The sequence below is a fragment of the Misgurnus anguillicaudatus genome, chromosome 25, assembly GCF_027580225.2.
Source record: "Misgurnus anguillicaudatus chromosome 25, ASM2758022v2, whole genome shotgun sequence".
NCBI lineage: Eukaryota > Metazoa > Chordata > Actinopteri > Cypriniformes > Cobitidae > Misgurnus > Misgurnus anguillicaudatus.
Genome location: NC_073361.2, coordinates 27,039,161 through 27,062,647, shown reverse-complemented (window position 1 = coordinate 27,062,647; position 23,487 = coordinate 27,039,161). Strand labels below are relative to the sequence as shown.

General features: G+C 36.7%; 1 protein-coding gene and 1 long non-coding RNA gene across 3 annotated transcripts; one reads left to right on the top strand and one right to left on the bottom strand.

Moving 5' to 3' along the window:
* Positions 1–619: 619 nt before the first annotated feature.
* Positions 620–22,857, bottom strand: cpne3 (copine III). Of its 2 annotated transcripts, XM_055182131.2 has the most exons (17): positions 22,624–22,857; positions 19,257–19,398; positions 18,993–19,172; positions 18,816–18,890; positions 16,731–16,802; positions 16,569–16,649; positions 16,405–16,494; positions 12,055–12,153; positions 11,886–11,972; positions 9,758–9,817; positions 9,521–9,654; positions 9,160–9,214; positions 9,036–9,087; positions 8,797–8,930; positions 8,489–8,725; positions 5,593–5,707; positions 1,953–2,093 (listed from the first exon to the last, which is right to left on the bottom strand). In XM_055182131.2, the coding sequence occupies exons 2-16, from the start codon at positions 19,392–19,394 to the stop codon at positions 5,597–5,599; spliced, it is 1,605 nt and encodes a 534-aa protein (XP_055038106.1). In that variant the 5' UTR covers positions 19,395–19,398; positions 22,624–22,857; the 3' UTR covers positions 1,953–2,093; positions 5,593–5,596. The 2 variants fall into 2 exon arrangements, with proteins under 2 accessions (XP_055038105.1, XP_055038106.1); XM_055182130.2 differs by lacking the exon at positions 5,593–5,707 and having other exon boundaries at positions 620–2,093.
* Positions 12,811–14,157, top strand: LOC141362182 (uncharacterized). Its single transcript, XR_012368187.1, has 2 exons — positions 12,811–12,993; positions 13,448–14,157. It is a non-coding gene; the product is annotated as an uncharacterized lncRNA (long non-coding RNA).
* Positions 22,858–23,487: the final 630 nt, after the last annotated feature.

Sequence of the window (23,487 nt, the reverse complement as noted above, 5' to 3'; positions counted from 1 at the left end):
ATTGTTTAAGCCCTCAAGGAACTAACAAAAAAAATTGTTGGAAGGACATAATTGACTATGACACTCAAGATGGCTACCAGGTAAGTAGTTCTTATATTTTCTCTTTGTAAATGCATATATTTAATGTAATATCATGTTGCGGTAATGATCATTTTTGATAATGATAATCTAAAAATGTAAATAATTCTATAGGAAACATTTTTTAAATCCTCTAAAAATAATTGTTATAGTAAGTCCATAAGAAGAAATCTTATATGTGCAAAAAAATTGGCTTTAAGGGCTTTTTAAAAATTCTGATGCTGGAGACCTTCTAAATCTGGATTTCATGAGAATCACCCATCTTCTCAAGGGACAATCCTATATAAAATTTTGATATATTTTAGAGTAGTCAATGTGCTGCTTGTATAGCAATATAGATTTGCTGTTGTCTGAAAATAACTGAACATACAACTATTAATGTCAAAATAGGCAACAAAAGTAAGTACACCCTAATAGATGTATATCGTTTAACCATGCACACAAGCCACATGTCCTAATCATCATGTTTATGTTACAAATTAAACTTGTAATACAAATTTTGTGTATGTTGTATTAGATGAACACACATGATGAACATAAATTCAGCTATTTCATGATTTATTTTTATATTTTGGCACAAAGCAGAGTATGGTACAGGGACAAAAATGCAATCCTCACTATCTAACAGCAACTAGTACAGTAGTGAGTTGACACATTACATGCAAAAACACTGCACCATGCTCTATTGGCTGGTCGTGATGTTGGAATTAAAGGTGCATAACTGAGCGTGAAAAAATCTAACAGAATACTGATAAAAAAAGTTGATTATTTGTGCATATACGTTTTATTGTATACACGCACCATGTATTCAGGCACTACAGGACTACAGAGTCCAGGTAGATATAAACCTCATAAACAGATTATATCGTATGGCTTTTATACACAAAGTTATTAGACTAATCTAATATGTGCATTGCATTCTGGTCAAAAGTTAAACTTGGCATGTATGCAGCTGCCAAAATATGTTCTGAGCACAGGTTTTTGTACAGGAAATAAAAACTGCAAATAATGTGACCCATACGTGTCAAAGAAACATGGCAATACATCTTTGCAAAATTTGATGTGAATCAGGCACGGTTTAAAAATCATACACAGATATAAAAACATGACATCAGGGCTCCAGACTAACTTTTTTCACTAGGAGCACAGTGGCCCCCAACTGAAAATTTTAGGGGCACAACCAGAAAATTTAGGTGCACACACCAAAAATCAAATATTGATTTTTCTACAAATTTATACTTCAATGACAGATGCAGAAAGTACAATGTGCTGTTTCAAATTCAGTGTCACATCACAAAAAAAGGTCAGATTTACTGGATGTAAAATTCAGTGGCACACTCTCAAATTTTGCTGGCAAAAAGCCACCATTTGGGGGAAGTCTGGAGCCCTGGACATACAGAAGAGTACTTAGATATTGACATGATTATTGCATAAAACATTAATGCTGTAAACACGTTTAAAAGGGAATGACACTGGATTCATTTTTAATAATTACCATTCATACTGCTACTGTGTGTACCCATCTGACCTGCAACACTTACTAAGACATTTCCTGGTATTTCATTTACGTGGGTGAAACGAACCAATTATCTTTAGATCTAACTAAATTATTCTCGTTCATTTAGACTACTGTCATCACCGCTTCTTCCAAGTATAAACCAATATCCATAACAAATAGAAAAAGCTAAGTAAGTAAAAATAACGAAATAAACTATTTTATTACATAATCCTTATCACCCTGTCTGGGTGTTATTTGTAATAATGACTGGCTGTTTATTATCCCTTACATAATGCTTTAGGTTGGGAGGAGAGATGCAAGATGTTTCCAGTTGTTTATCTGGGAATTTTGTGCAGTATGAGTTGAGGAAAACAGGCTCTCAGGTTTTTACCGGCCCCTCTGGAGCTGCCACAGGAGTGTTGGAGTTTAGAGGAGGAAACTTCATCATGTTAAAGAAAGTAACCACCTGACCAGGAACCTCAGCGAGAACACATTGAGCCAACGCTTCTTTAGGAGACTAGAAAGAGAGAGAGAGAGAGAGAGAGAGAGAAACATTGTTAGACATCAAATTTTTATATTGTGGAGAAATGTTGCAGCGGTGCCCAAGAGGGAAGAGGCTACAGTACATACAGCAATAGCATAACTTTCATGTCAGAATGATAAAATCAAGAATAAATCAAGAAATAGAAAATAGCTACGCATCCACTTACAAGATATAGATTCATTTATGGGTGTTATGAGATTTACCGAAATTGTTAAGATATTGCAAATGCCCATAATCGCAACTGAATGATTTTAAAGGGATAGTTCACCAAAAAATCATCATCATTTACTCACTCTCATGTTGCCACAAACCTGTATACATTTCCCCGTTCTGATGAAGACAAGAAGATATCCTGAGGAATGTTTGAACCAAACCGATCATGAGCCCCATTCACTTCCATAGTATTATAAAGAATACTATAGAACTGAATGAGGCTCATACAGGGTTCCCGCACCTTTCAAAGAATTTCCAGGTCCAATACCCTCAAATTCAAGGACTAAATGTTACATTGCGTTACCTTTAAAGATACATTGTTACAGTTCCTTATCGAGGGAACTCGCGCTGCGTCGCTGCGGTGACACTTTGGGGACACTTCCAGGGGGAAGTGTGTCTGAATGTGTATATCAAATTCAACCAATGGTGAGGCTTAACGACAAAGACAAGGAGATGCAAGAGCCAGGAATTATATCGCTATCTGAAATATTGCCAAAGACGGCATTACAGGGACGCAGGAAGTATGGCAAGGGAGACGCAGCGTCTCGTTCCCTTCTCAGGGAACAACAGTTACATACGTAACCCGAGACGTTTTCATGTGTTAAACACAACTATGCAAAAAAGCATTTTGGTATGAATCAACATTCGCATACAGAAGATATAAGCATTTAAAGCGAACAGTTTAGCAAGTGTGCTTAAAAGTCTAGAATTTTTATGATATTATCCTACACTAAAATAATAATATGGATTTTTTTTCAGAAAACTTCTTGCATAAAATAGATTCAAGCACTTTCAATGACCTGTATCTATGTATGTATATTTTCAAAAACTTCCCAGGGCCCCCAGATTCACAAACCTTTAAGGACCCGTGGAAACCCTGCTTATAAATGTTTTGGTTACAATCCTTAAAATATCTTATTTCCTGTTCATCAAAACAAACAAATTTATACAGGTTTGTAACAACATGAGAGTGAGTAAATGATGACTTTCAATTTGGGGTGAACTATCCCTTTAATACCTCAACAAGTTACGTATAGTCAAAGCCTTAGATTGATGCAGATAGCAGAGACTGGTGAGAAAGCAAGAGTGATGCTTTAAAGACTTTGAATCCTGTATGCTGTGTATACGGTTTTCAAATATATTTCATTATTTGCATTTTTCTTGTAGCTGCATTTCCTTAATATCGTGCAGCCTTAAGTGTTGCCATAGAAACTAATAATTATTGAATATGCAGACATGAATTTTCCAAGTTAAAGTTCATTTAATTACTGCAACTCTAACCATATGTGACCCTTGACCACAAAACCAGTCATAAGGGTCAGTTGCGGATTTAGCAAATTGGGGGCCCAAGGCGAAGGTATGTATGGGGCCCCCCTATCCGATCTATAAAAGTTTTTGCAAAGTTATATAAAAAATCTTTTTTACTCCAAAATGAAGATGGAAAGCACAAACCAATAGAGAATAAGTCAATGGGGCAAAAACAGCCACAAACAGTAAATGAGGGAGAAAAAAATTTAAGCAACACTAAAGAGTTTTTGTTCTTTGCTCCGCCTACAGGTTGGAAGTGGAATTGTCCATTACCACTGTCGTAAACAGTGTTGGGGAAAGTTACTTTTAAAAGTAATGCATTACAATATTAAGTTACTCCCAAAAAAAGTAACTAATTGCATTACTTAGTTACTTTTCATGGAAAGTAATGCTTATGTTACTTTTAGTTACTTTTGCGTTACTTTTTCTTGGCTAAAGCTTGATCTCTTTCAGGCCTTGCAGGTGTTTTTTATGACTGAAAAGTTCTGCATTCAGAAATTGCATATTTCATCACAAAAATGTTTAGCTCTGGCCTGCCATCTCAGTTTCTGACTCGAACTGTTTCCACACAGGCACAGAGAGTGCATACGTTTAGTTTAATTCAGTACATATTTTTTGAATCAAATTAATTAAACTAAAAAAGTAACTGAGTTACTTTTTTGAAAAAGTAACTCAAATATTAATGTGTACATTTAAAAAGTAATGCATTACTTTACTCGTTACTTCAGAAAAGTAATATTATTACGTAACTCAAGTTACTTGTAATGCGTTACCCCCAACACTGGTCGTAAATAATTTAGCCTACTGCAGCAAAGCTGGCTCTGATTGGATTATAGGTCTGCCGTAAAACAATTTTTTATAGTTTTCACTCGAACTACAGGACCGCGACCCGACGGTTGGAAAGTTCTTTAGCGCGGTTTTGGCCGATAGATGGCTGCAAAGCGAATGTGAAAGTGCCGTTCACCCTGTTTCGAGTGGATGAACGACTGAAACTTTTTTGGAAACGTTATTTTAAGGTAAAAAAACTCTTTGGTGTTGCTTTAAATCTGAAAATTAGCAATGCATTAAAGCCAATGTTGTTACTAATCTTTCACATGCCCAAGACTGTGATAAAATGTATCTTTTGCGCATCGCGCAACGTTACGGACTAGTCCATTTCATTGTGAAAGATTGGGGTGTATGTGTGACAGATAAACATGAACTGGACATTTTAACTACTATTTCAAATTTTCAACATAATTTTAAGAATATTAATACAATTGCGTTTATACCATGCATATGAAGTGTTAATGATGATAAGATAAGGGTTTTACTTATTTATTTATTATGTTGGTTGGGGCCCCCTAATATGACCGCTGGTAGGGGGCCCCAAGCAGCCGCCTACCTATGCCTGATAAAGGTCAATGTTTTGAAATTAAAAAGCTGAATAAATAAGCTGTCCACTGATGTATGTTTTGCTAGGATAGGACAACTATTTGAAAATCTGAAATTTGAGGGTGCAAAAATCAAAATCGCCTTCATAGTTGCCCAAATTAGGTCCTTAGCAACACATATTACTAATGCTTAATCAATTTTTGATACATTTACGGTAGGAAATTTACATAATATCTTTATGGAACATGATATTGACTAAAAAAATCTTCAATTTTGACACAAACGATGTATTGTTGCCTAATGCTACAATTATACCCCTGCGACCCAAGTTGTCCAGGGTCACATATATTCAGGCACAACAGAAGTTTTAATGTGCAGTGATTCAGAAAATCATTAGATCTTACGAAAGCCCTATTCTGTGTAATTGTAATGCCTATTACATACAAGCCAGCGTACACCCGCTCACTGTTGCCTTCAATGAAAAGCTGAATATTTTTGCTGTGTTTGCGTTCCGTATTATAAATACATGAGACATGCAGACAGGTGCAGATAAAAAAGAAGCATGTTTGAAGCCTACATGTCTATGAATTATTTGGCTCGTGAGGAGGTGACAGGTTTCTATATTTGAAGTAGGATGCGACTTGTTGTGGTAATTCTGCCAGTACACACTGGGCAAGCGCTTCCCTGGGGGCCTGAAATGAAATGGACACAAAGGGACAGATGAGAAGCTACATGCTAAAGCATGTCCATCGTCTGAGGCTAAAAACGCCCCATAAAAACAAGCCAAATGTGCTCAGTATCTACTGGCATAAACAAAAAGGTTGTATTTGTTAACATTAGAGAATGCATTAGCTTACATGAACTAACACTTAGCAATACTTGAAGAGTTTGGTTCCAAAACGCAATAAATCCATTTTGACAAATTTTGGTAAAAACGTGTTTTCTATACCAAGAAAGTGACAAGATGAAAACAACTATTTTCTGTTACAAACTTTCACACAGCATCTTTAGGTTATAAAAACATAAAAAATTCAAATCCATAAGTTGATTTTCAAAGATTTATTATAAAAACTGATTATTTTTTCCACAAAATGCAATAAATCCATGACAAGTTTTTATTCAAAATGCTATAAATCTATTGAATCAATAGCCTATATAAATGTGCATTCATCTTTGCCATGTTATATTCATTTAGTTGAACAGTTGTACACACTAATTAAAAATATAAACATTAATGTTATTAATCAAAACACTTACTTTGTCATATTAAGATCACTGTCATTGCGGTTACTTGACGTCTTCGCTTAACGTCTTTCACAGCGATCGACTGTAAAATGTTTTTGGTCCTGCTCGATTTTCGTTGACTTTGAGTAAAATTATGTACAGTTTTTCATAAGATCCTCTGGGGTCAATGTGTTAGCATGAGAAGCTTGATGCTGTCGGGAGAACAAGCACCCGTCTCCCGAGTGCCTCTCAGGGAAATTGTTAGATGCTGATGGCTTACGTTTCTTTCCCATCACAGAAAACCATCACAGGTTTAGCGATGCAATTAAAGTATTATTTTGTTTTGTTTGTTGATCACGTAGTACAAAGTAGATGAGGAAAACCAGGACTCCATGTACTCAGCGCCCCGCCATGTTTGTTTACATTGCGTGAACGGTGGGCTGTAATATCAGAAATGGAGTTATTGCGTTCTGTAAAAAAGTGGGAGTGGCGTTTGTCGCATTTTGGGAAAAAAGGGAGAAAAGATGACAGAATAACACGGCGGATATTGGATTTTGCGTAAAATTAAGAATTTACTTTTAACTACTGTCCTGATATAATACTGATTTTGGCAGTAACTCATTTTTTTCAAAAATGGCGTTTATTGCGTTTTGGAACCAAACTCTTCACTTATTAACACTTAGCAATACATTAATTAATCTTAGTTCATTTTAATTTTAGCATTTACTAATACATTTATAAAAGTGAAAAAGTTGTTAACATTAGTTATGAACAATTGAATAACATGCTGAAAAACTATATTGCTCATTGTTAGTTATTGTTAGCTAATGCATCTACTAATGTGAGACAGTGCACTTCCCTGAAAATATACTCATTTTCCAGCTCCCCTAGAGTTAAACATTTGATTTTTACCGTTTTGGAATCCATTCATCTGATCTCCGGGTCTGGCGCTACGACTTTTAGCAAAGCTTAGCATAATCCATTGAATCTACTTAGACCATTAGCATCGCGCTATAAAATGACCAAAGAGTTTTAATATTTTTCCTATTTAAAACTTGACTCTTCTGTAGTTACATCGTGTACTAAGACAGACGAAAAATTGAAAGTTGCGATTATCTAGACCGATATGACTAGGAACTATACACTCATTCTGGCGTAAAAAATCAAGGACTTTGCTGCCGTAACATGGCTGCAAGAGGTGCAATGATATTCCGCATTGCCCAACAATAATCCACTGCTATTGAATGTTACCAAGGGGACTATTTTCAGCTGCTGCGTAATATCATTGCGCCTCCTGCAGCCATGCCACAGCAGCAAAGTCCCCGATTACCACGCCAGAATGTGAGCATAGTTCATAGCCATATCTGCCCAGAAAATCACAACCTCCAACCCTTCGTCTCTGTCCTAGCACACAATGCAACCACAGAAGAGTCAAGTTTTAAAGAGGAAAAATATCGAAACTGTTCGGTTACCTTTGAGCGCGATGCCAATGTTCCAATCAGATTCAATCGATTGTGGTGCTAAGCTATGCTAAAAGTGCTAGTGCCAGACCCGGAGATCAGACGAATGGACTCCAAAACGGCAAAAATCTAATATTTAACTCCAGGGGAGCTGGAAAATGACAACACTCTCAAAAAAAAGTGCAGTGTCCCTTTAACAAATACAACCTTATTGTAACGTGTTACCGATAATACCAGATTCAAATTTTTAAAACTATTTAAAATAAAAGCAATAAACCCCAATGAAGAAAGCCAGAGCCACAAGAAAAACAAGCTCAGATTCAAACATGCATTTATAAAAAGCAGCAAAATGTTAGTAACACTTTACAAAAAGGTTGTATTAGTAAGCATTAGCGAATCGCTCGAGTCCAAGATGGCGTCATAACCGGAAGCTAGTTATTATAGTTTATACAGTTTAAAATATGGATATTTTTCGTACAAATCGCATCGATTACCCGCAAAAAACCTTTATTAAGAGCCGTGTGAATTACATCTATGAAGGATAAGTGCACTTTTTTGGGCTTCAAAGTCAGAAGTTGTTTCCTGATCCCTGTTTTCTAACGTTATAAGCTTATTTATTTCCTATAATAACTACAAATGTGTTTCTCTGAAAGAAGATTGACATATGCATCCCGGATGGCTTGAGGGTGAATAAATTAAGGGGTAATTTTGATATTTGGCTGGAGTATCCCTTTAGCTAATTTTTAACAAATACAACCTTATTGTAAAGTGTTTCAATCGTTCACTCACGTTCTGAAACTTTCTGAAGGGCACAAACTGCACTATGTCACGTATGGCTGGCTCTCCCGTGATAGACTTCAGCCGCCCGTCGTCTCCGTCCAGAATCTCCATGTCGGTGAAGTCAGCCTTCCCCACGCCAACAATGATTATAGACATGGGTAAGCGTGAAGCCGCGACTATGGCCGAACGGGTCTGATCCATATCCGTGATCACCCCATCCGTGATGATCAACAGAACATAGTATTGCTAGAACACATAAAAAGCAGAGTCAGTGGACAGTGAATCAGATATATCATTTTCGAGAGACTTCTCCTTACCGATGCTTTGTTGTCCTGTAAAGCTTGTTGTGCAAACCGAGCGACGTGTGTGATGATGGGGGCGAAATTTGTAGGGCCGTAAAGTTTGACCTGAGGAAGACAAGTCCTATAGGCCTGCACCACACCCTCTATACCTGTAAAAGAATTACAACTTCCGGTTCATACGCATCACTTCCTGTCATACACCTCACTTCAAGAGTGCAGTAGACTGGTAAATTGATACTGTTAGTGTAACATACCTGTACAGTATGGATTTGAAGGATTGAAATTGAGAGGAAACTCATGGGACACCTAAAAAGATGATACAAATGATTTTTTTTGTCTCTGTAATGGCACACATACAAGCAAAGTAATTTTATTTACCTGCCAGTTGGGTGGAATCTGGGCACCAAACCCAAAAGCAGGAAACATTTTGTCACTGCAATGGTTAAAAAAAAAAAGTTATGAGGCATTTACACTTTCAAAACCATTGTCAAAAAATGGTCCCTAGCTGTCACCGGGGTGGTACCCTTTAAAAAGTACACATTTGCACCTAAAGAGTTTATATTAGTACTATATATTGATACCAAACCATGCATACTACTACCTCTACAAAAGGTACATATTGGAACCAAATGTATACATATTCCTACCTAAATGGTACATATTAGGACAGGGTACTGCCTCAGTGACAGCTTGTGACCATTATTTAGACAATTTTAATACAAAAAATACATACTCCTACCTGTCATAGTCTTGGACCACAAGGCCAACTGACCAGATGGCTGCAAGATACTCATTCACACCTTGAGGACTGATGTAATGCAAAGAGTCAGGTGACCTGGGATCACCATTTGACCCCGTGAAGTCCACACCAACCTGTAAGAGACATGAGAAGAGTCAGCAAGGTCATACAACATTGTGGGACTCTGTAAAACTGTGTATGTTATGTTGTGTCTTAACAGTTGAACGCAGAACTTACAATGAAATTTATTTGACAACCACCCATGATGTAGTCCAGGAAGGTGTATTCTCTGACGATCTGTATAAACAAATATAACCATTCAAATACATTGAAAGTTGCACAACTTTGGTGCCTATTATTTAAATCCAATACATATTGACCTACATCGCATCCACTATCTAACTTAACCAGGCTCTGTATGCTGTAACTTTTTTTATTAAGAATTATAGTATTGTGCAAAAGACTTAGGCCACCACCAGCTTTGTTTTAATATCCATTCATATGTACACAAAATTAAAAACACAAAATTGGCTTCAGGCTAAAGTGAGTATTTAGTTTGACATCTCTTGGCACTAAACACATCTTGAACTCTTCCGAGGAGACTGAAGTCATTGGATTAGAAATTAAGGATTTCATTTAATTTAAGTATTAAATTCTGCACTAAATACTTGACACTTTAGCTTATAACTTCATTCAGGGTTCCCACTCTTAGCCACACGTCAAATTCCCTGACTTTTCCCTAACTTTCACGGACTAAAAAGCAAAATGTTCATGCCTGAGATGCTATGAGCCTGATAATGGTGTACACTGTGAGTTTATAAAAATGTAGCTTAAATGCGTGAAATAAATAAACAGCTGTTTAGATTGTAGATAGATCTTTAGATAGTCTCACTTGAAATCCGTGAAGGCTTGAGCCCGGAAACGGCATTCCTTATGTCACAACTTAACAACAGGGTTCCCACACCTTATTTAACTTCAAATTCAAGGACCTTTCAAGGACTTTCCAGGTCTAATACCCTCAAATTCAACGACTAAATGTGGGGACACATTTCAAATGAAAGCAAGGTTACATTGTGTTACCTTAAAAGATACATTGTTACAGTTCCCTTTCGAGGGAACTCGCGCTGCGTCACCGCGGTGACACTTTGGGGACGCCTCCAGGGGTAAGTGCGTCTGAATGTGTATATCAAATTTAATCAATGATGAGGCTTAACGACAAAGACAGGGTGAAGTGGGAGCCAGAAATGATATCGCAATCTGAAATATTGCCAAAGACGGCATTACAGGGACGCAGGAAGTATGGCAAGAGAGACGCAGCGTCTCGTTCCCTTCTCAGCGGACAACGGTTACATACATAACCCAAGACATTTTCATGTGTCAAACACAACTATGCAAAAAACCATTTTGGTATGAATCAACATTCGCATACAGAACATATAAGCATTTAAAGCGAACAGTTTAGCACGTGTGCATAAAAAGTCTAGAATTTTTACGATATTATCCTACACTACACAGGGAATAATATGGATTTTTTTTCCAGAAAACTTCTTGCATAAAATAGATTCAAGCTCTTTCAATGACCTGTATCTATGTATGCATATTTTCAAAAACTTCCCAGGCCCTTAAATTATTTACACCAGATTTACAAACTCTCAAGGATTTCAAGGACCCATGGGAACCCTATAACAAGCTGATTACATTTTGATTTAAAGCAACAAACAAAATCCCTGATATTCCATAACTAGGACAAAAAAATATAAAATGTTGATAAATGCAAACTAAAATTTAAGTGGTAATAGTAAATGGACTGCATTTATATAGCGCTTTCATAGACCAATGGCCATCCAAAGCGCTTTACATATTGCCTCATATTCACCCATTCACTCACACATTCATACACAGACGGTGGTGTCAGCCATGCAAGGCCCCGTCCAGCTCGTCGGAAGCAGCTGGGGTTAGGTGTCTTGCTCAAGGACACCTAGACACTTGGTCAGGTGGAGCCAGGTATTGAACCACCAACTTTCCAATTGGTAGACAACCTACATGAACTACTGAACCACTGCCAACCCAGCAAAAAAAGCAAAAAACAGAATCCCTGATATTCCATGACTAGGATAGACCTTTTGCTATGTAATGCGACCTTGAGCTTTGGAAAGGTACTATATAAATAAAAATTCCATGATATTCCAGAAATTCCATGACCCATGGGAACCCTGTTTATTCTGTTTTTTAATACTCCATACAAATTTCCCATATTTCTGGTTGTACTACTCTAATAAAGAGACTGAGACTGTTGCAAAAACAACAAATCGAATGCTGGCATGGTGGCCTAAGACTTTTGCACAGACCCGTAAAGGAGATATACCTGGCAAAGTTTCACACTGATGACTCCCGAGTTCTTATAACTTTTCTTCTTCTGCTTTTTCTTACTGTTTATACAGTCAAATTCGGCCTGCGGGACACAAATCAACAGCTCAGACGAACATCAATCCGCTCTATTGAGCTGATATCAAACATGTCCTGTGGAAACATACCGGAGCAGTGCGGGAAGCCTCCTGCAGCCGTTTCATATTGGTCTCAAAAATTCCTATTAAATCATGAGATCCATCGTTGTCATAATCGTAACATTCAACCTGAAAAGGGTTCGAAAACAGAGCACGTGTGAGAGATAGAGAGAGGAAGAGAGAGAGAAGAGAAAGAGAGAAAAAGATGCAAATTCTGCATGCAAAACAGCTAACAAAATGAAGAACCTTAGATCACTATTGATCTTTGATCCATTGGTCTCTTCATTAAAAAACAAGCAAGACACCACTAGACAGAATATCAGAAATCAGAACAAATGGATGGATGAAAATTTGCCCGCATCCACTGATACTGTTAATTTGAAAGACCTGGTTTCTTAGAAATGAAACATTCAATGACACTTTACTATGACAGTGGTTCTTTCTCAGGTCTACTCAATGCCACATGTGCCCTATAAAATTACCAAAACAATGAACAGTCACACTGTTTAGTGTCTATGGCCAAAAACATATTTATCAACATTTACTCTGTTTAATTTAATAATGTTTAAATATCTTTAATTTTTTACTTCTTATTTCTTGACTGAATCTTCAAAGAATATGTATATACAATTTTATTATATTATAATCTTTTTATGAGGACAATAAAATTAAAATATGCAATAAAACTATATATTCTATTTTATTCACCTTATTTTTCACGACAACAAGGGCGGCGCCATTGCGCTCATTTTGTCAACGCTCTTCCGGCCGCATACATAGACGATGAGCAGCTGAGGCAGTGACTGAAGGCTACGTGTTAAGCTTAAAAAGCTCACTCGAGCGCCTTTATGTTTCTTTCTTACCAATTTTAAGCCAACTGAGGAACACCCTTATCCCAAGTAATGGTTCGACTACGATGTTCCGGTAACTTTAAACCACGCCGGGTGTTGAAAAGGTGGCCAGTTTCAGGTAAGCTAACTTTGTGCTCGTTCGCCTAAAGTTAGATTTGTGAAGTCCGTTCTACAAATAAAATTAAGATCAGTAACGTTAGTTTATAAAATGCAACTATTTGAATGGTTTTAATTGTCCACCTATATTTTTATATTTACGATAGTACAACGAGATATTATAGTACATTGCATTCTTACAGTAGCCCACGTGATTCCTTCAAGTTACTGAGAATTCAGATGCTAGAATGTCAGTTCATTTCTCATTCAGATATTGATAATGACCTATTAAACAACGTATTATTTAGCACTGAAGTTAAAGGTTGTGTGCATAATGTTACTGTCTCTTTTTAATGCATCTCTCTCTTACACACTGTTCTGTTTAAGTATGGGTGCCATTTATATATTAATTCTCATGATACAAGTTTATTTTAAATACTAACATAAAAATGTTTATGGTTATAGTGTTTTCACAGATGCATTGATGTGTAGTGATGCAGTGGACAACTGTGAGGATGATACAATCAACATGTTCCTAAACTGTGATGCAGAAACACAATGGGAGGATCCATCCGTCTCTGACCACAACTACACTTTAAAATCACAACTCAACCTGAAGCAACCTACATCTGATATGGGAAAACAATGGTGCGGTTTCTCAGACAGGGCTTATCCTGGTCCCAGGCTAAAATGCATATTTGAGCTACAATAATTTTAAAAAAATATTTAAAATAATTAAATCCTAGTCCTGTAAACCCTGTCCGAGAAACTGCTTCAATGTGTTGAGCTGGCACAAATGTACAAATCTCTACTGAGAAACAACCATCTTTGTGTCAGCTTTACAGAGGGTTGATATTGCATCCATTACACAGTCACCAAGCACTTTACCAGTACATACACCAACAGCTTCCAGATAAACACTTGGGATCAGCTCCTGATGACTCCGATAAAGCTGTGTCTTAATTTATTGCAGCGTGGTCTTGCTTTACCTGTTGTAAAGTTACATTAAACCTTCATATGTGATCAGATGTCATGCAGTGATATTAAACATTTACAGTGTGATCAGATGTTGTGCAATTATATTAAACCTTTACAATGTGATCAGATGTTGTGCAGTTATATTAAACCTTTACTATGTGATCAGCTGTTACCTGTCATGCAGTTATATTAAACATTTACTATGTGATCAGCTGTTACCTGTCATGCAGTTATATTAAACCTTTACTATGTGATCAGCTGTTACCTGTCATGCAGTTATATAAACCTTTACAGTGTGATCAGATATTATCTGTAAGGAATTTCTTAAACCATATGTAAGCTTTGTAGATTCCACTTAAAAGGATTTAAGTCTCCTGATTTGAAGGAATAAGTGTTGGCAAGTTTGCAAATGAATTCTATCATGGTACCACATAAAAACGAAATAGTTATTGGACTGGCTAAGGTGCACATTTGCTTTAAAAAAGACGACATCACTGTGTAAATATTGGTAGACATACTTTTAATAATTTTCAATGCTGCTCCATCAACTCCTGACAGGACGAGGTAATTAAATATGCCAGGTTACTTGCCGCGGCCGCTTCATATCGTCTAACGACGAGACGATTGATGGGACAATATAAGACTATCCGAGCGTCATATGAAGTTTTAACCGTCCTCCTAATTTAAAACATTTACAGCAGTAGCGATATTTGTCATTTCGCTAAAGTTATAGTGAACTACAAGCAATCTTCTAACCACCAAACTAACCACCGAATGCACTGTGCCATATTAGCAGCGGAAGTCGGTTGACAAAATGCGGAAGAGCGAAGAATTAAAAAGGGCCGTGGCGGAATAAGGTGAATAAAACGGTTAGTTCCAATCCTTGATTCTGATTGGTCAATAGGTGTGCTTTATTCACGATAAAACACTGCTATGACCGCTTCACCCAACGGTTCTATTTAATATCACTGCGCCCTTAGCAACACCCTTAGCAACACATAAAAAAATAAAGAGACAAAGTCTGAGAACAGTTTGTTGTTTTTATTTGAGCTTTCATGTTGTTGTTCGCAGTCAGTGACTATTTTTTCTGGCGGAAGGAATGCTTTTATTGATTTAACCTCATGAAAGTTGCACTAATATTTTTTTTACTTTAATATTGTGTGGTAACCGTTTTATAAAAGCAATAAGGTACTCCGCTTCGCGTCGTGCCTAACAACGCCCATCAGCCGTTACTTATTCACGATACAGCACAGCCTCTCGTACCTTATTGCTTACTTATATACTATAAATTTAATAATTTTCCCAGTTTCTGTTTTTTTTCGTGTTTAATGTAAATCTGCTTTATACCAAGGAGGATAAGGGCCAAGCTAAAACAAAACCATCTCAAGACTAAAGTAACTAAAATGCGAGAATAAAGCAATCATTTAACGAGAAAAAAGTCGTTATTTAACAAGAATATCGGGTTTATTCTTGTTAAATAACGACTTTATTCTCATTAATAATAACGACTTTATTCTTGTTAAATAACAACTTTATATTCATTAAATAACGACTTAATTCTCGTTAAATAACGACTTTGTTCTCGGAATTATATTTATTCTGAAATTTTTCTCGTTAAATAACGACTTTATTCTCGCATTTCAATGACTTTAATCTCGAGATGTTTTTTTTTTTATTTTAGCTTGGCCTTAATCCTCCTTGGTAGCTTTAAAACAACGCAACATTGTAAAAATAAATCGCTATATAAAAATGTCCTCTTTTTTCCTCATTACAATGCAGCCAAATGTGCATATAAAGAATGTAATAAATTTTACGTTTTATTAAAAATAATACAGATTATATTTAAATTGATAAGAATTACAATTGGGTGTAATAATAATGCAATGTGGCAATATACTTTAAACCGCTCTTATTCATATTTGGGAGAGGGCATAGTGGTCACAGCCTTGGCACTTTGGCCTAAGGTGGCAAAAATGTTCCCGAAAAATGATTTGATATATTTTCTTTTTTTTTTTAATCAAGCAAAAATGGCATTGTTTTTCTGAGAATGATCCTAGCAGTTAAAGAGTTAACATGTGTGGTTAATAATGACCTCATTCAGAAGACAAGAGTTTGACAGAATAGCTCCCTTCTACTGAACTGTGAAGGACACACCACCAGCTATTCACTAACACACAAGTTAACAGATGAAACACACAGTCTGATGAAAATACCTGCTTTTTTCCCGACAGTGAAGATGCTTTAGCAGAAAAATCACAAAGTCATGAGTGCCGATTGTAAACCACAAAAATCTGTCTCACAACCCAAAAGCAAGTCAAGAATTTTACAGCTTCTACAGGCGAGCCAGAACAATTAGTCATTGTTAATCCAAGCGGCCAGCATTTAATGCAAAACTTGCGTTAGAAACAGGGCGTCTATTTACATTACATCCTGAAATCCTACAAATGTACTTTACCTTGATTGGTTTCTCCATGTTACCGCCACAGAGAGACTGGAGAGAGATTTTGAATGGTCTCCAGCAAGGGTTTAAGTTGTTTTTCACCACCTGATATACAAAAGATAACCATGTAAACAACAAACAGTAACAAACATTCATGTTGGTTTAAGGCAGAGCCTGACCTCTGTTCTGTGAGCAAGCTGCCAGCCTGTTTCCGTTTGTCTGTAAAATTCCAAGTAGGGGTCTGATTTTCCAAAGAAATCCTGTAACAAAGCACATGTTTACAGATTGGATGCGAAATACAACAAACTTGCTAATTCTGACCTGTGACCACACAGTTTTACCTTTTTGTCCAATTTCCTGGCCTCAGCCTCAAAATTCACAACTCTGTTGTCCTTGATTTCTTCTGCCGTGATCTGAAACAAATCACAATAAACTGGCTGACAATCTTTGGGCTCTATCATACACTTGGCGTAATGCAGTGCAATGCACGACGCAAGGGTCTTTTGCTAGTTTCAACTCGGCGCAATGATCATTTTCACGTTTAGCGCCACGTTGTTGAAATAGCAAATGCATTTGCGCCCAATTTTGCGCCCACGGGCGTTCTGGTCTGAAAACGAGGTGTGTTCCAGAGCATCGTTGGTGCGTTGCTATTTTGAGGCAGCTAAAATAGACTACGCCATTGACAAACTAAAACCTAGTCTAAAGTCAATGCCGCAATATTTTTTTTGTTATTTAAAGAGCGCGTTAGTATTATGTGCCTATAAACGGGACAACAACGAGCGTTTGCTTATCACACATTTGGATGCGCCGCAGCACAAAAACGCTTTTAAATATGAAAAATTAAAGGATAAAAATGTAAAAGATTATTATTGAGTCTCTTGGACATAAATGAGGACTGATTATGAGATGTTAGAAGGCGTAAGCTGCTTCACCTGTAGCCAGGTAAGTAAATAAATGCTTTGCTTTAAACAAATGCATCTATTTTTTTATGTTTTTTAAATGCTACCACACGGATTTATTGTATATGATGACTTTGTACCTGTGGATATGATGATATAAGAAACATTTTTAAGTAATGCTTTTTAAAAAAAACATGGCGCTGTCGGAGTGCTGAAACGCTTCGGCTCTCCGCACGTTTGTAAATTCTTTATCTCTTGTTTGTTACAAATACAGTATTTTTATAGTACAAATCTTTTCTTGCATATTTTATTAATTATTTTATGAGATTACAATGATTATGTAGGATATCAATACATTTACAGCAATTAAAAGCCTACTATTTTTACTTCTATGACTGGAAGAAAACGGCTTTTAAAGGTTTTAATTAAAAAAAATAACAATTTCAATATGAACAAAAAAACAATACAATTATTTAACATTAATCTTAAAACTGGTGGTCTTCTTCCTCCGCTTAGTTTTTCAATTTACAAATGCTGATTTCTAAATAGGGATAGGCATTGCGCAACTTGCTTTTAAAGGGGTTTAGAGCTGATACTCTCAATGGTTTAGTGCACGTTACGCCCAAAACACACCCTTTACTCATTAGGGGAATAGGAATAACCCTTTTAGGCTGTGCTCTTGGCACATAAACCATTTTTCCAGAGCGAGAAACCATTTAAACCATTTTTTAAATTAGCAAAAGTGGATTTGGACACGCCCGTTTAGACCGTGCGCTTTAGACAATGCGCTTAGATAGTTAAAATAGGACCCTAAGTGTGTTTGAAAGCCCTCAGGAAATCAAAGTTAGTAAACGTCTTTTATACCTTGTTCACACTATCAGTCCATATCCGATTTTGGTGCATATGCAGTGCCCCGGTTTATCTGCATTGTTTCTATGGTTATGATGTTGCGCTGCCATGGCAATCTGCCTCGACTTCTGACTCTGTAGAAACTATATTCTGCAATACATGTACTTTCCCTAACACCTCTATCATTTTGTCAGAAATGGACTGTTCCAAAGTTCGCACTGGGGTTGCGTTTACGGGACGTGACACCATGACGTAACCAAAAAGCATTAGCTATGATATGAACTAAGGTCATTTACTGGTTATCTATTCTAGAGGAACTCTGTTGTTATTGATTCTTTGCCGAAAGTCGACCAGAAGATTAGTTTGGGCCATAAAAGTCATTTGATTATTGTTGTTGCTACTGAAACCGTCTATAATATATAATATAAAAGTTGCAGATTGCAGCTTTAAATAATATTGATTTTCATGAATCCTGCACTACAGAAATTTCTATCCAAATAAATTCTTTTGAGAATGAGAATGTATTACACATGCAAACTTGCAAAATTCAAAAGGGCAGTTATATATTTCCTGCCCAAAATTCCTGTTTTTAACACCTGTTTGCCTCAATAAAGTTACTTACACTCATCAAATCAGTTTATGGGATCATTTCATGTGTATTCTTATATAGACATTTACCGTAATAGTTCCCTTTCCCGCAGGTTTTTTGTTCTTCAGAACCAAAGGTCTCACCAGCTTGCTGCTAGAAACAATCTGTGGAGATATATCAAATAAACAGCAATAAATAACATTATACAAGTAAAAACAAGTTTAAATTTCAAACTATATCTTCAAATCTAGATCTCATTGTCTTACCTGACCCAGAGTGCATTCCAACTCTCCCAGAAAATCATCATCGGATAAATCAATGGTTTTATTGTCAATATCATAAACGCCGAATCTCAGCTTCTGAACGATCTCAAAGTAGTAATCGACGAGAAACTTCTTGGCAAATTTTGGGTTCAGGCAATTCTTAACCCTCTCTGTGCGACCAACCTTGAAAAAACAAATAAAACTTCACAATTCTCTCACATAGACATTTGAGCTATTTCGTTTGCACAGCAGGTCAAGGGAACTCACCTCGAACCACTGGTTTTCAGAAGTATTCATGAGAAGGACACACAGAGGGTCAGACTTGGACCCGATATCCATGTCCAACAGATTTTCACAGGAGACCGTCAGCTCCACCTTGGACACACACGGCGTTGCTGTCGCCATTGGACTGTTTAAATGGAAACATTACGTGGAAAGTATTATGAAAAGTGGTTTTGTGATACAAAAGTTTGTCAAAGCTATTAAACTGGCTAACACTGAAATACAGTGAGGAAAATAAGTATTTGAACACCCTGCTATTTTGCAAGTTCTCCCACTTAGAAATCATGGCCCCTCTGAAATTGTCATCGTAGGTGCATGTCCACTGTGAGAGACATAATCTAAAAAAAAAATCACAATGTATGAGTGCAAATAAGTATTTGAACACCTGAGAAAATCAATGTTAATATTTGGTACAGTAGCCTTTGTTGCAATTACAGAGGTCAAACATTTCCTGTAGTTTTTCACCTGGTTTGCACACACTGCAGGAGGGATTTTGTCCCACTCCTCCACACAGATCTTCTCTAGATCAGTCAGGTTTCTGGCCTGAGCTCCTCCAAAGATTCTCTATTGGGTTTAGGTCTGGAGACTGACTAGGCCACGGCAGAACCTTGATATGATTCTTACAGAGCCACTCCTTGGTTATCCTGGCTGTGTGGTTCGGGTCATTGTCATGTTGGAAGACCCAGCCTCAACCCATCTTGAATGCTCTACCTGAGGGAAGGAGGTTGTTCCCCAAAATCTTGCAATACATGGCCCTGGTCATCCTCTCCTTAAAACAGTGCAGTCGCCCTGTCCCTTGTGCAGAAAAACGCCCCCAAAGCATGATGCTACCACCCCCATGCTTCACAGTAGTGATGGTGTTCTTGGGATGGTACTCATCATTCTTCTTCCTCCAAACACGTTTCCTGGAATTATGACCAAAAAGTTCTATTTTGGTCTCATCTGACCACATGACTTTCTCCCGTGACTCCTCTGGATCATCCAAATGGACATTGGCAAACTTAAGACGGACCTGGACATGTGCTGGTTTAAGCAGGGGAACCTTCCGTGCCATGCATGATTTCAAACCATGACGTATTAGTGTATTACCAAGAGTAACCTTGGAAACGGTGGTCCCAGCTGTTTTCAGGTCATTGACCAGCTCCTCCCGAGTAGTTCTGGGCTGATTTCTCACCTTTCTTAGGATCATTGAGACCCCATGAGGTGAGATCTTGCATGGAGCCCCAGTCCGAGGGAGATTGACAGTTATGTTTAGCTTCTTCCATTTTCTAATGATAACTCCAACAGTGGACCTTTTTTCACCAAGCTTCTTTTTAGATTATGTCTCTCACAGTGGAAATGCACCTACGATGACAATTTCAGACCCCTCCATGATTTCTAAGTGGGAGAACTTGCAAAATAGCAGGGTGTTCAATAGGGCTGGGCAAAAAAATCGATTTTTCGATTAATCGTTTTTTAAAACATGGTCGATTAAAAAATCGATTCTCAAAGAGCAGAATCAATTTTTTTTCATATTTATTTCCACAAACACTGAACGGAGGTATGGAAGCATTTTAGATTTTGAAAGGAAGACGTGTTGTGGCTTTTCATTCCTTTTTATTAATTACCCACTTGTAAACTGCTGTTCACTGTTCTTTTTTATTAATATAGTATTTGTATTAAATCTATATTCATTGAGTTGAATCGAGAATCGAGTTTAAAAACCTACCCGAGAACTGGAATCGAAAATTTATTTAATTGCGAATCGAAATCGAATCGATTTAATAGCTTATGAATCGAAATCCGATCGATCTGGAACATCTGAATCGATACCCAGCCCTAGTGTTCAAATACTTATTTTCCTCACAGTAGCTTTTTGGTTTCTGTCTTCTCCGGTTTCAACAGACACTATAATAATGCATGCTATGACCACCAACACTATTTACATATTGTTATTTCCGTAAGTTCTTCTTATCAACCACTTGTGCTAGAGTAGACAATTAGTGTGGTTAAAATTCAAATGCACGTATGCATAGATTAAATCATTCAAGCTAAGAATATTATGGTTTCTCACACTTCCTATTTGTTTGATTGGCCAAACTTGTTAAAACACGTTTTGATTGAATCAGACCAGTTCTGAAATATATAGATATAAACAACTGTGCTGTTATTAAAGGGCACATACTATTTCCATTTTTACAAGATGTAATATAAGTCTCAGGTTTGCCTAGAATGTGTCTATAAAGTTTTGGCTCAAAATTCCCATGTCCAAAATGTTTTCTAAAAATTAACAAGTCAGTCAGTGACTGTGGGCGGGGCTTTATCAGTGTGACATCACATTAACAAGAGGATCCAAACAGCATGTTTAATGAGACTGGTTTGGTTTAACGAGGATTTAAAAAAAAAAGTATAGGATGGATTTTTCATTCTTCATTGACATGTGGTTGTGTTCACACACAGCCAACACACATTTATGTCCTTGTAAGTATGGATTTTGTATAATATGTGCATTTAGGAACCAAAATAGCTTTTATGTAAGGTTATGCTGTTTTGGTTAAAACTATCCTGCTCAATTCAAGACAATTCATACATTAAAATGAAATGAGGGCGTTTAATATTTTACTTGTAGCATTGTGTTTAAAGCCCAAAGTTCATAGGTTTGTTTCCCACACAGGAAACCACACATACTCATAAAATTTACTTTGAATTGACTGCAAGTCACTTTGGATTAAACCATCTACAAAATGCATAAATGCAAAAGTAAACTGGTTACATTATACCGTGATCAGTACTGTTTTACTGTGCTAATGTACTTTAATCATGCCAAACATAATTGTTTATGTCTGTATATGCAGTTTATTGTAGATTACATCATTGTAAACACACAATACCATGTAACTATAATATTATATGAAAGTACTATGGTATAATACCTATCTGACAGTGTATCACAGTCTGTTTAAAGTATTTAAAATCTATGACGTGATGTGACGCGTGCTTGATTAATATGAAATAAAGTTTAAGTTTTCAATAGTCTTGCTCCTCCCACACAAAAATACACAGTGACTGACTCATCTTGTTCACACACCCTGTTTATACCTTTTAAACACTATACCTTAAAGCTAATAGAGCTCAACACACCCATCTGCAGAAAAGCAACACTTAACACGATCACGGTTTCGATTCGCACTTCGATAACGCTGTTTTAACGTCAGATCGCCATTGCATTATTGACCGTGACGCAATACGCTAGTGACGTTATGGACGCAGATACAGAAATGTGTCAGATGTGTCAACTGCGGCCAAACTGTTACATTAACGTTATACCGCTATGATTTGGTATCGCTGGCATACAAATAAGTGAATAACTTACCTTAGTGGTTAGTCTCTGGCTGGTTAACTAGTTTCGGTTTGGTCTGGTTTCTTTTTTCTATTCCCGGGCGTCCACTTAGCGCTGAAACAGTTTAGGCAAATAAAGATTGTAAGTAAAAAGTAAGCAAGCGTTTCCCAAAGTGTACTCTTGTCACGTTTGTTTTGATCTGTAACGTTATGTGAGTGAGACCGTTGGGTCGTTCCCTTGGCGGTGTGTCCACTAGTACCGCGCATGCGCAGTGGAATCGTGCAGTGGAGGAAGTGACTAAACAAGAGCGCTAGAGCAGTGTAATAAATCAGGGTCAGTGTGGAAAATTTAGCGCAATGCAAAAACATCAGCTTTTGACATTATTCTGTTTTTCCAAAATGTTGAATGTGAGCATGGAATATAAAAAATAAATTTATAAGCAACTTTATTTTACAAACATTGAAAGGTTGCAGAATAAATCTTGTGTTTATGTATTATTTCAATACAATGAAGCATGTTTATATTTTTAAACACTGCATCTAATAAAACACATTTTACTATTTAAAGTTAATCTCAGGTAACTAGTTTATTTTTAATATAGTTTATTTAGTATTTATTGGTTAAATATATGGATGCATATTATTAACAAACTGAATGTAAGACTTAGTGTTAGCATACATTTAGCAAATACATCTAGAACACTGAGCAAATTCAAGTGATTGGCCAAAAATTAGTGTTTTTAAAGGGGACATTTCACAAGACTTTTTAAAATGTAAAATAAGTATTTGGTGTCCCCTATGTACATATGTGAAGTTTAAGCTGAAAATACCATAAAGATAATTTATTATAGCATGTTAAAATTGCCACTTTGTAGGTGTGAGCAATTTTGTGCGTGTC

Bases quoted from the DNA above. Each gene is read 5' to 3' on its own strand.
- cpne3 (XM_055182130.2), bottom strand. From the start codon at position 19,394: ATGGCGACAGCAACGCCGTGTGTGTCCAAGGTGGAGCTGACGGTCTCC. The intron at 16,803-18,815 runs GTAAATGTCTAT...GATTTGTTTCAG, and splicing joins CGGGAAAGGGAACTATTACG to ATCACGGCAGAAGAAATCAA. The intron at 11,973-12,054 runs GTATGTTTCCAC...TGTGTCCCGCAG, and splicing joins AGGCTTCCCGCACTGCTCCG to GCCGAATTTGACTGTATAAA.